The sequence below is a fragment of the Coptis chinensis genome, chromosome 1 (genome assembly GCF_015680905.1).
Source record: "Coptis chinensis isolate HL-2020 chromosome 1, ASM1568090v1, whole genome shotgun sequence".
NCBI classification, from domain to species: domain Eukaryota; kingdom Viridiplantae; phylum Streptophyta; class Magnoliopsida; order Ranunculales; family Ranunculaceae; genus Coptis; species Coptis chinensis.
In genome coordinates this window covers 6,572,693-6,586,979 of record NC_141456.1, presented here as the reverse complement: position 1 = coordinate 6,586,979, position 14,287 = coordinate 6,572,693, and the positions used below count along the sequence as shown (strand labels likewise).

Below are 14,287 nucleotides of genomic sequence, written 5' to 3'. Positions count from 1 at the left end.
TGCACTCAACCGATTCATATCTAGGGCATCAGACAAGTGCCGACCGTTCCTACAACTTCTTAAAAAAAGCGAGCAGTTCTCATGGAACGATCAATGTCACCAAGCGTTCTCCACCCTCAAAGAGTATCTCACAACACCTCCTGTCCTAGCTAAACCAACATATGGCGAAACGCTGGGGCATTATCTCGCAATATCAGACTTTGCTATCAGTTTGGTTCTCTTCAAAGAGGATAACAACTCCGAGAAACCAATCTACTTCACAAGTAAGACGCTAACTCCAGCCGAGAAGAACTACTCTTACATCGAAAGAGCAGTACTTGCATTATTATACTCTGCAAGGAAGTTTAGGCCTTATTTCCAAGCGCACCCAATTAAAGTACTCACCGACCTCCCGTTGAAGAAAACCCTTCATAAAGAGAACAAGACAACTCGCATGGCAGTATGGGTTGAAGAACTCAGGGAACACCACATCGAGTTCGTCCCACACACCTCGCAGAAAGGACAGGTCGTCGCCGATTTCCTCGCCGACTTCCTTGTTGACGACCTACATTGGGAACCTGAAGCCGACATCTTACCCTCAAAGAAAAATGACAAGACAGTCTGGTCTCTCTTTGTGGATGGCTCTAGCAACCCCGGAGGGAGTGGAATAGGAGTTGTCTTAGTGTCGCCAGATGGAGCAATGGTGGAGAAATCAGTTCGCATCGACTTTGCGACCTCCAACAATGAGGCGGAGTACAAGGCATTAATCATGGGACTCAGAATGGCGCTACAGCTCGGTGTACAAGATTTATAGGTCTTTAATGACTCGCAACTGGTCGTTCGCCAGATTGCTAAATAGTACACTACCCATGAAGGTAATCTCTCTAAATACCTTCAAGTTGTTAATCAGTTACTTCCGTCTTTCAAGAGAGCCACCATACACCACTTTTTGCGTGATGAGAACCATCACGCAAATAGTTTAGCTTACTTGGCTACTCAAACACCGAACTGCCCCCGAGACAAATACTAATTGAGGTAGTTGACCGACCTGCTTACCAAAAGGACTACATTTTAGAAATCAGCGACCTATGCCCACTCTCTGAGGCTCAAATGATTCAGACGTGGATGCAACCCATCATAGAGTACATCCAGCACGGTACACTCCCAGAAGAGCATGCCAAAGCCAGACAAGTCCCATATTTGGCTCGTCGTTATTGCCTGGTTAATAACAAGTTATTCCGCAAATCCGCTAGCGGACCTCTTTTGAGGTGCATAAGCCCAGAACAAGGTCAGTTAATTTTTGCAGAAATTCATGAAGGAGAGTGTGGCAACCATGCTGGAGGGCGTTCTTTGGCCCATAAAGCGATCTCCCAAGGATACTTTTGGCCTCGCATGCAGATCGACGCCAAAATATATGTCCTCAAGTGCATCAAATACCAAACCTTCTGCCACAACATCATCCAACCAGCTCGCAAGTTGATTAGCATTGCGAGCCCTTGGCCATTTCACATGTGGGGCATGGACATCATGAGACCATTCATCCCACAGAAAAGCACCGGTTTCCACTTCGTCTTAGCTGCAACTGATTACTTCACTAAGTGGGTCGAAGCAATTCCGTTAGCACATGTCAGAAACTTCATCTGGACTCACATTATTAACAGATTTGGTTTGCCGCACACCCTGGTGATGGACAATGGTTCCCAGTTTAAGGGCAAAACAGTCAAAGAGTTTCTAGCCAAGTGGAAGATAGTTCATGCATTCTCCACTCTCCAGTATGCTCAAAGCAATGGCCAAGCAGAGGCCAACAACAAAGCAATCTTAGAAAACTTGAAGAAAAAGATTGAAAAGAACAAGAGCCAATGGCCAAACCAGTTAGAGAATATTCTGTGGGCTCATCACACCACAGCTCGCTCCAGCACTAGCGAATCACCATTCTCCCTATGCTATGGCATAGAAGCCGTCATTCCCACCGAGTTGACAATCACTACGACTCGATCCGAGCTAGTCGAATCAGGACGAAATGACTCCGTCCTAGCTCGTGAGGTCGATTTGCTGGAAGAGCGCCGCGACCTGGCCGCCATCAGAGTGGCGTCGTATCAACAGATTCTAAATAAGTCCTACAACAAATGAGTCCATCCTCGATCTTTTCAGCCTGGTGATCTAGTTTTAAAAAAGACTCAGGATGAATCCAAACTAGCACCAACATGGGAGGGACCATACATCGTTAACCGAGTTGTTGGCAATAGGGCGTACTGGATCAAGACGCAAGAAGGGAAACCACTACCACGCCCCTGGAACACTTATTTGTTAAAGAGATTTTATCAATAAAGAGGCAGTCTTGTACAAATTCATGTTTTTATTTCTTATCAATTAAGGTAGTTTAATTTTGTTTGTATTGTCAACCACTCTATTCAATCGCATCAACGATAAGACCGCACTTGCACCAAGTGCAACACCAGTACAGGTGCACTTGCAGCTCTCTCATTAGATCCAACGCTCTCAGTGAGCAGTACGCCTTCAGAGGCTCAATACGCTCTCAGTGAGCCATATGCTTTCATAAACTAAATACGATCTCCGCGAGCAGCACGCTCTCAGGAGCTTACAAGCTCATAGTCTCTCCAATTCTCACTAGGTTGAGGACCTATACTTCTAGGATTAACTTCGGTGAACGCTCCGATGAAGCGATTACACCTTCGAGGGCTAAACACGCCTCGGTGAGCGGGCGTTTTCATAAATTAAATCACGGCTCTCCGCGGCGATGCTCTCGAGAGCTTCAGTGCTCATAGCCTCTCCAATTATCACTAAGTTGAGGACCTATACTTTTAGGATTAACTCAGTGAGAACACTCGCGTTCAGAGGTTAAACACGCTCTCAGTGAGCCAGACGCTTTCATAAGTTAAATACGCTCTCCGCGAGCAAAACGCTCGCAGTGAGCAGTACGCCTTCAGAGGCTAAAAACACTCTCAGTGAGCAGTATGCCCTCATAGTCTAAACACGCTCTCAGTGAGCCATACGTTTTCATAAGCTAACACACTTTTCGCGAGCAGCGTTCTCTTGAGCTTACAAGCTCCATAGCCTCTCCAATTCTCACTAGTAGAGGACCTATAATTCTAGGATCAACTCAGTGAGGTTGCTCTCTTGAGCAATACTTAACGAGCAAAATGCTTTCTTAAACTAAATCTCAGGCTCCATAGCCACTATATACAACAAGCATCATAAACGAAACACTAGCTACAAGAAATAAAGCATAAGCAGAAAAATGCATTCCATACATATTCATCAGTAGAACTGCAGGCCCAAAGCCCGAAAACCAGTTCATGAATTCACCGATCTGCTGGGTTTACCCAGGAAATCCAGATCGGTAGTTCCAACAAGTGTTGCAAAACATCGAGCTGCCACTTTCGTGGAAACCAGCTCGTTAGGTATCTGTACCAAAAGGTGAACTGCTCAGGCAAGCCTGAGAAACCAACTCTATTGTTTAACTCTCTTACAGAGAGGCTAAATAATAACACACTCAAACAAAACAATCCCCTTCAACGCTTATAGAGAGAAGTCCAGAAAATCATTGTCCTGCATCAGCAACAACATGCTTATCCCTTGGAGCGGCACTGGTAGAAGGGAGATGACTCGCATCACGGGCAACAACAAGGGCGGCGGTTTCTTCAGCTTCCTGGTCCTGCTTCTCCAGTAGCTCCACTTACAATTCCGCCAGCACAACATGATCTTCACAAGTTCAATAATACTCCTTTTGCGCTTTGCGAGCCACCTCTTGACACTGCTTGGCATACTCAATCACGGACGCGCGGTACTGCTTATCCCATCATTGAGTTCACCAATCTGATTTTCTCCTTGATTTCTCATGATGCTTGTTCCTTAGGGACATCAGCTTCTTCTTATCGACTTCCCAGCAAAGACGCATCCTAGCCCGGTTCAATACGCCACCATCGCTACTACCGGATGCATGCGGTTAAACTTCAACCTATCATACCCGCCGCCAAAACTGCGAAGAAGAACGCATCGTTAACAGTCCTCATTCATGTCACAATAAAAGATACAAATAGAAACTCACCAAACAACAAGCCGCGTCGGTTGTCTTCAGGGTCGTCTCCAAACTTTCACTTTCCAGCTCGGCTTTATCACCATCGAGCACTATCCCTTCAAGGAGGCAGCTCGCTATAGAGGCCGAGTGGAAGCTGCAATCAGAACGCTTCACCATGCGCTTCTTTCCCGTACGCCTAATGTAGTAGAAGTCGCTTCCCACATCACCTGAACCAGAAGACGATCTGCCAGCCGCATCACCGCGAGCTCGCCCCAGGTCGTCACCGGGGCCACGACTCAGAGACCTGAACACAACACCTCCAGGTCGCCTACTTCCCTCCACCTTCGCACGCTTGCCTTTCCTAGCATCAAAATCATCAGCTTTACGCTTACCATGGTTCCCTAGAGGATGGGGTCGGAATTCCATCTCCTCCATCACTAGGGGAGAAGTTTCCCTTGGCCCCTCACTACCACCAACAATCTTTTCACAACGTCTAGCCATTTTAAAGTCTACAAACACAGCCAATCATCAGCGAGCCACTACACAAACAAAGTTTACTATGACAAACAAAGAGCCAAGCAACAAAAACACGTACCTGAAATGATCAGTAGAGGAAAGAAGGCCAACACTGTCTAAGAAAGCAGAGCAACGTGAAGAAAGAGATGAGCAAATACTTTTCAGATTCTCGAAACAGTTCTATTTATGCCCAAGTAACTTCTCTTCCCAAGGCAAGTCATAATGGCATCGAGACGCCAAATGGCAAGCCACCTGGCAGCCATCATTTCATATCTCCTGACCGCTCATATTCCTACACGTGTCATGCACGTACTGTAGCCCAAGTAAATTCGGAATATAGAACACTCCTAGCGTCCTCAAGATATGTGCAACCTACAACGCTTAAATCTAATAACAAGCAAGACAGGTCAACAAATTCACAGGTCGTTTAGACTATATCACTCTCATAACAGGTCGCAACAACAATCACACGCTTACAAAATGCAATCAGACATATCATTTGCAACGCTAATTGAACAAAGTAAAGCAACATGCTCCCCATACAAAAAAATTTAACCGACGACCACGGTTAAGCGCGGTTAGCGAGAATAACCAAGGCGTTGAGTCTACTTTCGGAAATCCAAATTTTAGTTAACGCCCGATTATCACCACTTGAACTCCCCAATACATTCAAGGAAGCCAAGTAGTTCATCGTTGTCACAAACATAAAGGAAGACGAGCTGCCCAGGTTACCCCAGAAAACCAGCTCTATTGTTTCAAGACCAAAGGCCCCATACAAACTCAAACACAAATTCAAACGACCATCTCTAAACAACATGGTCAAAACTTTCAGTGAAGATAACATCCAAAACTTGAGAAGATCGAGCTCGGGTCACTAGACGTCGCCACAGCTGCATTAGTCACGCTCATATCCAGGTCGTTCGAAACCAAAGGCTGCTCAACCATCACACCAGTAGACGAAGGAAGCATGACTTTAGGAACAACACTAGCATCTTCGAGTGGCTCGCCCCTATGATCACCCAGAGCCCCACATTCGTGTTCCTCTTGTAGATCATAATATTTTTTCTCCAGCTCTTCTATCTCAACACGAATAGTAAGATAGGCGTCCTTCACCTGCATCGCGGTAGTTTTGCACCTTTCAGCATAAGCATTCGCAATAGCTACCTTGTTCTTCAGGTCGTCCACTTCATGCCTCAGCCCGACCGACTCATTGACAGCTGACGTCTTCTCCAGCGTCAGCGTCGTCAGTTCTTTCTTCAAAGCATCCAGCTCTTTCTTCTCAAACTGCTCCACTTCTTGAAGAGTCGTGAGCTCGTCCCCCAGCGACTCAACCTCAGTCTTTTCTAGCTCAGCGAACTGGGCAGCCGTCTTCAATTTCTGGTACCCAACAATCAGCTGCGACAACTCACATAGTATATCACGTTAGCATCAAGTAATAACACAAAGCACAATAAAACAGACAAGTCATGATACAGGCGCTACTCACCAGGCACAACGCCTTATCCATCCCCCTCATATTAGACTCCAGTTCCTTGGAATCCAAATCCTTCATATCACCGTCTAGCGTCATTCCCTCCAACAAACAAGCAGCTATATGTGCGGATTTGTAGTTACAATCCGACCTCTTCACATAGTGCTTTTTGCCAGACATGTCATCCACATACATCAGATTGCGTTCCAGCTCATCTTTCCCACCACTGGAGTGACCTTTGCCAGTCTCTTTCACAACACCTTTTCCCTTCATCTTTTCAGAAGTATCTCCAGCGACCTTGGTCGGAGCGACCTTCGTGGTATCCTCACCCAGCACGCTGAAGTTGGGCATCAGCCTGGCCCTCGAACTACGAGCCGCCCTCCCTCTGGTTCGCCTTTCACCACCAGTTCCAGAACCACCCCCAAGCGCAGTTTCAACCACCCTTGCGACCTTGGCAGGTCGCGACTCCAGATCGCTACCCTTCCTCTTTGGCAAGCAACTTCGCTCAGGGATTTCAAAGAGGACGTCATCCAAGTCAAACAGAGCGTCCTCTTGCCCCCTACCAATCCCAGGCCCAGAGGTACCAGCACCTCCAAAGGGTCGCTTCCACCCAGCACGACCCCGGTTCTTATCTTCCCGTGTCACCAAATCACTCTTACGCTTTTCCATCACAGGTTTCCTCAGTGCTTTACCACTCACCTTACCCCGAGCCCTCTCCTTTTGCACTTCCCTCTTCTCCCTAATCACGGGTCCTCCCCGTTCCTTAAAGAAATGCTCAACCTCAGGAAGCTTCGCTGTTTCTCAGCTCGCGTCAACCTAGCGAACTTCTCAATCACCTCTCGATTCGTCTCCTTCTCAAGAGCGATGTCTACATAGACAACAAAATAGTAATGTCAGTACACAATCAACCAACGCAAGATCAGAATTCTCAGATAGTGTACTGGTACCCACCCGTAAATTCGCATACTTTATTTTCCACACTGAACCCCCCAGCACAGTAGTTTCCAACAAGCAACGCTCTTTTATCCTAAGGTTCGTTACTCACACCATCCATAACGCTCGATAGCTTAGCTCAAGTTTGCAAGCTAAAGTTAAGCTCCCGAGATCGCTTTACTGAGAAATGCTCAATAATATCAGCGACCTCTATCCGGTATTCACCGTTGGTGTTTAACAGGTCAAACACCTTGAACAACCGCCACGTGTTACCCACCAATTGAACAGGCGCTTTACCACAACGGTTCAAGAACTCACAAACCAGCTTAGAGAACAGTATCGTCATGTACGCCCTCAACTGCCCCTCACAGATTATAACCCCATAGTTCGGTGGGTTGCACCTATCACTAAAGACACGAGCGTCCTGGTCGGGCTCATGGATCTCCAGACCGCTTACAGTTATCCTATACGTTTCCCTCAAATAGGGGAACGCCCTCAAAGCGTGTCTGTCTACAGCCCTAGGAGGCAACCCACTAGAAGACGACCTCTCACCGCGACCTGAAGTGCTAGTTTCAGCAACCACAGACGCAGATCAGGCATCATCTTCCCCACTTTTAGCCTCATCAACTTCATCATCTTCATCACTACCCTCGCTCACCCCACACACTGACTCTTCTTTCTCTTCCTCCGCGTCATCCCAACCAAGAGAAACTTCACAAACTTCATTAGATCGCGTATCGTCTGAGTCAGACATTTCTCTTTTGTCTCTCACAATTTTAACCACAAGAAACTAAGTGAACGACCTAACAACTTAATATTTACGAACAAGAATGTAGCAAAGAGCATAAGATCAACAATGGCAGAAAACTAACCTGAAAAAATTGGGTGTAGTGAGGTTTTCTACAAAACGAAGCAACAAAATGGTGTTTCAGAGAGCCAATGTAGTTTTTGTATAACCGTTCCTCCAGTTCCCAAGGCGTTATGATGGAACCCTAGCCCTAGCCGCACACGGCTTCCAACAAGCTGTCTTGTCTTTTCAAATCCCGAAAAATGTGGCGGCACGTTTTCTCTGCAACTGCTCAAATCCGCTCACGTGTTGTCCACGTGTCAGATGTTTTTGCCCATTAGATCACCAAATATCACGGATCGATCTACACAGTTCGTTGGGTATTTCCACGTCCACCAGTTTCTCTCTTTCGCCATGCTCCACACGCGCTAATGTGTTCTCTCAGCAGCTCGCTTCAACGACCGGCACAACCTACTGAGAGGGGGTTGTGTGAGGGAGTGATATTCTCTTTCAGGAATATCAGGCACGTGCTCAGCATGGTGGAAATACCGCACCGATCTCTGATACACTTCGCCGATCGGAGTTACTAGCTCGCAGCGACAAGCTACGAGATCGCTCCAGAACAGTTCATATCATCATACAGACCATTCTATAGCGTGGCTCATCTTACCTTCTAGAAGCAATCATGAGGGAATCTACACGTACGCAAATCACTGCCGCCAGCTACTGACCACTGCCGCAAGCTACTAAGCCAGGCTACTAATCTCTATCATTATAGCAGACCTTTAAACACAGTTCTTACATGCCTTCACAATTTTGACCCTACATTTGTGTTGTTCTTTACACGTGTTGGGTGAGGATTCACTTTGATCACCTATAAATACTCTCCATATGAACTACGCCAGACCTGATTCTTCTCTCCCCCCAAAATCAAGAGAAGATACGTAGGCAGTTCGCTCCTCGACGAACTCGGTCTTAACCATATTCTAATCCGTTCTCCTTCTCTCCCTTTGTATGTAAAGGAAATACCAAAACGCCCCTTTACAGTAGTGAATACAACTCTAATCAATCACATTGGCTTCCATTTGGGGAGAAATATTTTGTATCAGAGTCAGTGATATCTCCAGCTCTCGTTAAATTATTAATAGATCTAATGCTCAAACTTGAATCAGCATCGTAATAGTCCACAAGCCTGAAAGGGTTAGGTGGTTGGGTGGCTTCTTTGCCTAAAGAATCTTGCTCAATTGTGGCTCCTACTAGTTGATACTAGGTACCTTTTTAAGTAGACTCCCCTGTAGATCGCCTCCGTCAGTCTACCTAATAAGTAAAAATCATCTGTCAAAATATGAAGGCCCAAAGATTAGCTAGACTTTGATGTTCTCCATTTTATATATAAACAATACAGAAGAGCTACAAGTATATAAATAAACTCTTCATCTATTACATGTAAAGTTTTACATAATATCCTCACAAAGAACGGTTCTTTCTATAGGCAGATTCACACACAAAAATTTGGAAGATCAAAATGCAGAATTTTGTCTTTTTTTTTTTTTTTCCGACAAGAGGCTATGTGTTTTTTGTTATTATTTTTTTTTTCTGTTCAATCCTTGTAGCTTCTCCACTTTTACTGAATTGAACACCACGCGTTCGGATTTTCATCACTAAATATCTGGGGAGTGTGTGAATCACGGTAGTAAAAGTGGTAGTAACTGTTTTGGGGTTCTGCTCTCCCCTTGGTTCTCTCTTCTTCCACCTGCTTTGCATCTTCAGGTTTTGTCTCTTTTTCTGTATTATCTCCCTGCCCTCCGTTGTCTTTCTCAGCCCTCTTCTCGACCATCTTTTCCTTGGCATTATCTTCTTCTTCTTTCTTATCTGACCTTGTTTTAGCAATTATTCCTTCCAGTTCTTTACCCTTCTTTTCATCTCTCCACCTTGGTTCTGTTTCTATGATACCCTTATCTTCTTTTCTCTTCTCCAATTCCTTTTCAAGCTACCGTTTTCTTCTTCCATATCTTGTTTTGTTTTTGCCGTCTTGAACTCTTCTATTTTTTCTTCACATTTCTTCTCTGCTTGTGTTTTCACATTGACCATTTTTTCTTCTTTTCTTCTCGTCTTCATCCGAGTTTATAATATCCATTGCCTCTTTTCGTCGTTTCTTCCTTTCTCTTCTCTCTTTTCGTTTCACAACACCATTTTCTTCTTGTTTATTTATCCGTTCTGTTTTCAGCATAGCCTTCTTTTTTCTGTTTCCTCTCGATTCAGTTTTCACAATCTCCAAGACGTTTGTTGGTTTTCTTGTAAACATATTCTACGAAGTTTAAATTGGACCGAGTGCTACGCCTTTCACGCCATTACTTGGGAGCTGTTTAGATTAGCATCTGCAGAATAAACTCCTGAAATTTTAAAAGAAGAAAACAAATTACATTTGGTCGTAAGATATCAAGATAAAAAAGGAAAGATAATTGATAAAGAAACTTGATGAATTTGGTCGTAAGCCACCTTCCACTCTTTTTAGATGTTTCAAAATCTTTTGAGCACAAGCTTCACAAAGGCATGTAGACCTTTAACACCACAAAATCAATCAACCGATGAGATATTGAAAAATAGATATATGTTAGCAAGAAATGCTAAAAGAAACATGGTATTATTTGATCGAAATCGAAATGTTTGAACCTTTTCCTACGCTCTTGAGGGTTTGACGTTTGTCCGGCTTATCCTCTTGATCTTGTTCTCAACTTCAACCGTAGGTTCAAGGGACGAATGTACAGTCTCAACTTGTCTGTGACATGAGTGCACCAAAATAAATCATAAAAAAACAAATGCAAATAAGCAGGGCACTATATAATGCCACATCAAACTCTTTTTTCCGAACTGACTGTTTCATGTGACTCAACATTTTTATAAATTATATGCAAATGTGATACAGGAGTTTGAATATGCTTCTGAATCAAATGATCCGGAAATTTTTCTTCAAATAATCAACATATTATATAACCTTAAGTTAGACAATATGCCTCGTCAAACATATAAGAACAAGGTTCTATACGCATATATCCACCACTAAATCTGTCAAAAAATAATATATGTATATAGGAAAAGAAGTATAACAACGCTAGTGATCATACCGTTCATCAAGGCTAGGAGAGACTTTTGAAGAAACCCGTGAATAAGACAACAACTTCATAGGAGCTAGTAGACCAGTTCTGGGCGAACCATATCTAGTGATGCTTGTGCTGGAAGAGACCAGGGACGGCATAGTCTCAGTGCTTGCTAAAGTCACTGACGAGCCTACACCTGAAGAAATCAGATGTTCAAATGGATTGGGAGGCGACCTGACTTGTATTTCCCCCTCAAGAATCTTCACCACTGTGCTCATAGAAGGCCTCTCTTGAGGCAAGTACTGGGCACACCATAGTGCGACCAAAGCCAATATCTTTGCATTTTCTCTATCCTTCTCCCCAATGCAACAGTTTTCCATAATTTCATCAAGCTGTCCTTTCTCATACTTATCCCAAACTTGTCTCGGAAACCAAAATTTTTCCTTCGCCTAAACTGTTATTAAAATTTCTCCTCCTCCCTAGAACTTCAAACAGCATCATGCCAAAACTGTAAATGTCACATTTGTAAGACACAGGCAATGGCATCCACACCTCTGGGGCTGCATAACCAGGGGTTCCTCTAAATCCAGTCAAGGTGACATGGCTCAAATCTCTGTTACAAAGCTTAGCCATTCCAAAATCCGTAACCTTAGGACAAAGATTTGAGTCGAGAAGCACATTCCCAGCTTTTATGTCATAGTGAATTATTCGCTTATGGCAATTCTCGTGCAAATACGAGAGCCCCTTTGCTGTATCAATTGCAATTCCATACAACTGCTCCCACTCCACATTAAGGCGGTTCTCATATAAAATCTTGTCCAACGATCCATTCTCCATATACTCATAGATAAGTGCTTTCATCTCAGCATCAAAGCAAAACCCATAGAGTCTAACTAAGTTTCGATGGTAAGTTCTGCCCATTGTGCTCACTTCAGCCATGAATTGGTTTTTCAAGACATCTGGCACATTGTCTTTCAGTACCTTAACAGCTATTTGCACACCGTTAGGAAACTGACCCTTGTAGACTTCTCCGTAGGCACCAGAACCTACTCGACTAGACAAATTTGATGTAAAGCTCCTAATCTTCCTATGTGAAAATCGCAATGGTCTCTCCTTTGCCATTTCACTTAAGAACTTTTCAATTGATTCTGAGCCGTCATTCCCATGCAGCATAGTCCCTTGTGGGACAGCAGCTGAGCCAACTCTGTGTGCCAAAACATTGCAATTGCCTTCCTTCTTCAACTCTTTCACAGCTTTTAGACCTTCAATCACTTTCTTGTTAAGCTTGACTCTTGCCTTTATATTTTTTGGATAACAACCTCTTTGTATTTCATTTAACTCTTTTCGTACTTCATTCTCCTCGTGTACTTTTCCTTGTACGTTTTCCAGCCACCGGTTCATTCGTGGTTCGCCTCTTCTTGCAACTTCGTCCCTTAAATGTTTCAAAACTCCAATCTCAGCTGAAAAAACATCAAAATTTTCTTCTAGTCTACCGGGATTCTCCATGACCTCTGGTCCAACAAAGAAGAATATGGAAGACAGACTGATATAGATTGATGACTTAACCACACTATGCCTGAAAGGGGAAAAGATAAGGAAAATTAAACTGAGGGGGTAGACGGTGAATTCAAAAAATAATTTTTTGGTAAATTCAAATAAATAAAAGACCGAACAGAAAGCAGATAAAAAAAAATCTGTTTATCTTTCATTTTTCTTGATCAGATCAAGCCTCCATAAAGATTTTTTTTGACTTCAAAAAGCATATGGATTATATAATTCAAAGTCAACAATGGAGTCAATCTGATATTGGTGGTAGGCTGGTAGACACTACTGCACTATGCAAGAGGAAGTAGGGAGTGTAACATCCTACACTTATTTGGGTCAGAAACAGAGTTCATGAAATAACAAAAGCATCTCACTTCCTGCATAAGATTAACTTTGTGAAAAGCATGGATGTAACAACAAATAAGGCCACAACTATGAGTACCTCTGCAACAGTGGACAACTTAAATCTTCGACGATATGAATGTGAGTATGTCACACCAGTTTCTTGACGAGTTTCCTGTCATGTTAAACTGACATAATGAGATGGGATAACTAAAGATGAAGGGTAAACTAACAACTGTCCAAAAAATTCCCAATGGTTTAAAGCTTTTACCTGGAATGACTAGATCACTCGGCTTTCACCGAAGTTCAAGATATTGTCTGCTCCCATATCTTTGTTCCTGACTAGTGCGAAACAAAAAGGACAATTAGTTTGACATCTTGTGATAATTTATATACAACTAAACTTCCATAATAAGTAAGCACTGAAGGCGTACACTTACCAGATAACCAGAGTGAAGTATGGTTGTTTTACCCTATAACTCAAGTTCGTTATGTTTACACACTTTAATGGTTTCTTTTCTTTCCTTTATATGAGTTGGATTGGTAGAGAGCTTAGTACGTGAACCTTCCTAGTATTTTCCTCTTATGTCTCCAACTGCTCTAAATCAATTTACAAAGCTAGAAATGGAGTTTGGTGGGGTTCAAATGTTTTTTACTATAAGGATTGAAAGAGAAAGTTCATGCCCATATGACCTACGCCGACTCAATCAAGAAGACTGTAGGATCACCTACACTCGGGTGCTGGCTTGAAAAATTGAACCAGCGTGCTTAGTCCAATGCTTAGACCGTACCGATGGCAGAAGGTAGTCAAATTTCATCCCAATGCCCCTGCAATGAGGATCTCGGCTACGCGATAAAATACTGTTAAAGCAGCTAACTCAGTTCTTTGTAGTCTGTACAATACACAGCGAGCAGTGTTGCAATCCAATTCCCTGGTGTAGGCGATAACGTTTCATGGTGTAATAGTAAACGAATGGTCTCAAAAATCATATGGACAGTGAGCGAGTAGTGTACGCCTTCATGACGGGTCTTTTTTGAAAGTTCGTGGTCTTCACGTTTTGGAAATTTTGAAGGTGATTGAAGAATTGGATTCTAAATGGACTCCAATTCCTTTTATCAAGTCTTTGACAGACCCATGTTAATCCAAAGGAATCTTAGAATATCGAAATCAGTTTCTTATTTCTAATTCGAAAATAAAGAAAAAAAATCATATAGAATAAAATAAACTAAAAGTTGGAGTCTGTTAGACGATTCTATACAACAACCAAACACATTAATTTAAATAGTAATTGAATTCTGGTTTGCCAAACACACATTTTGTAAGTTGGAATCAAATTCTATTATAGTAGATTCCATTCCAATGGTTTCCAGCTCCATTCTATTTCTAATTAGTTTCCACTCTCAATTGCCAAACATACTTCTAGTGTAATGTGTCACATAGGAATACAATTTGAGTTCCACATTATTCAACAAATCCACCAACAAACTACACCAAAACACACGTGAGAACCATTTCACTCTTATTTGAAAATTCTACTGCCACTTTATTTATATATAAAAAATATTGGCGCTATGAA

General features: G+C 43.1%; 2 protein-coding genes across 2 annotated transcripts; both read right to left on the bottom strand.

Annotated features, from left to right (window-relative positions):
- Positions 1-5,172: 5,172 nt before the first annotated feature.
- On the bottom strand, positions 5,173-10,317 carry LOC147521722 (uncharacterized). The gene is made up of 3 exons (XM_086583842.1): positions 10,225-10,317; positions 6,021-10,118; positions 5,173-5,929 (listed from the first exon to the last, which is right to left on the bottom strand). The coding sequence occupies exons 2-3, from the start codon at positions 6,672-6,674 to the stop codon at positions 5,363-5,365; spliced, it is 1,221 nt and encodes a 406-aa protein (XP_086439968.1). The 5' UTR covers positions 6,675-10,118; positions 10,225-10,317; the 3' UTR covers positions 5,173-5,362.
- Positions 10,318-10,404: 87 nt separating this feature from the next.
- LOC147521721 (cold-responsive protein kinase 1-like) lies at positions 10,405-13,301 on the bottom strand. Its single transcript, XM_086566225.1, is given in 6 exon segments — positions 10,405-10,504; positions 10,851-11,266; positions 11,268-12,399; positions 12,811-12,885; positions 12,982-13,052; positions 13,151-13,301. Coding segments are annotated over 3 exon segments (1,578 nt in total). The 5' UTR covers positions 12,330-12,399; positions 12,811-12,885; positions 12,982-13,052; positions 13,151-13,301.
- Positions 13,302-14,287: the final 986 nt, after the last annotated feature.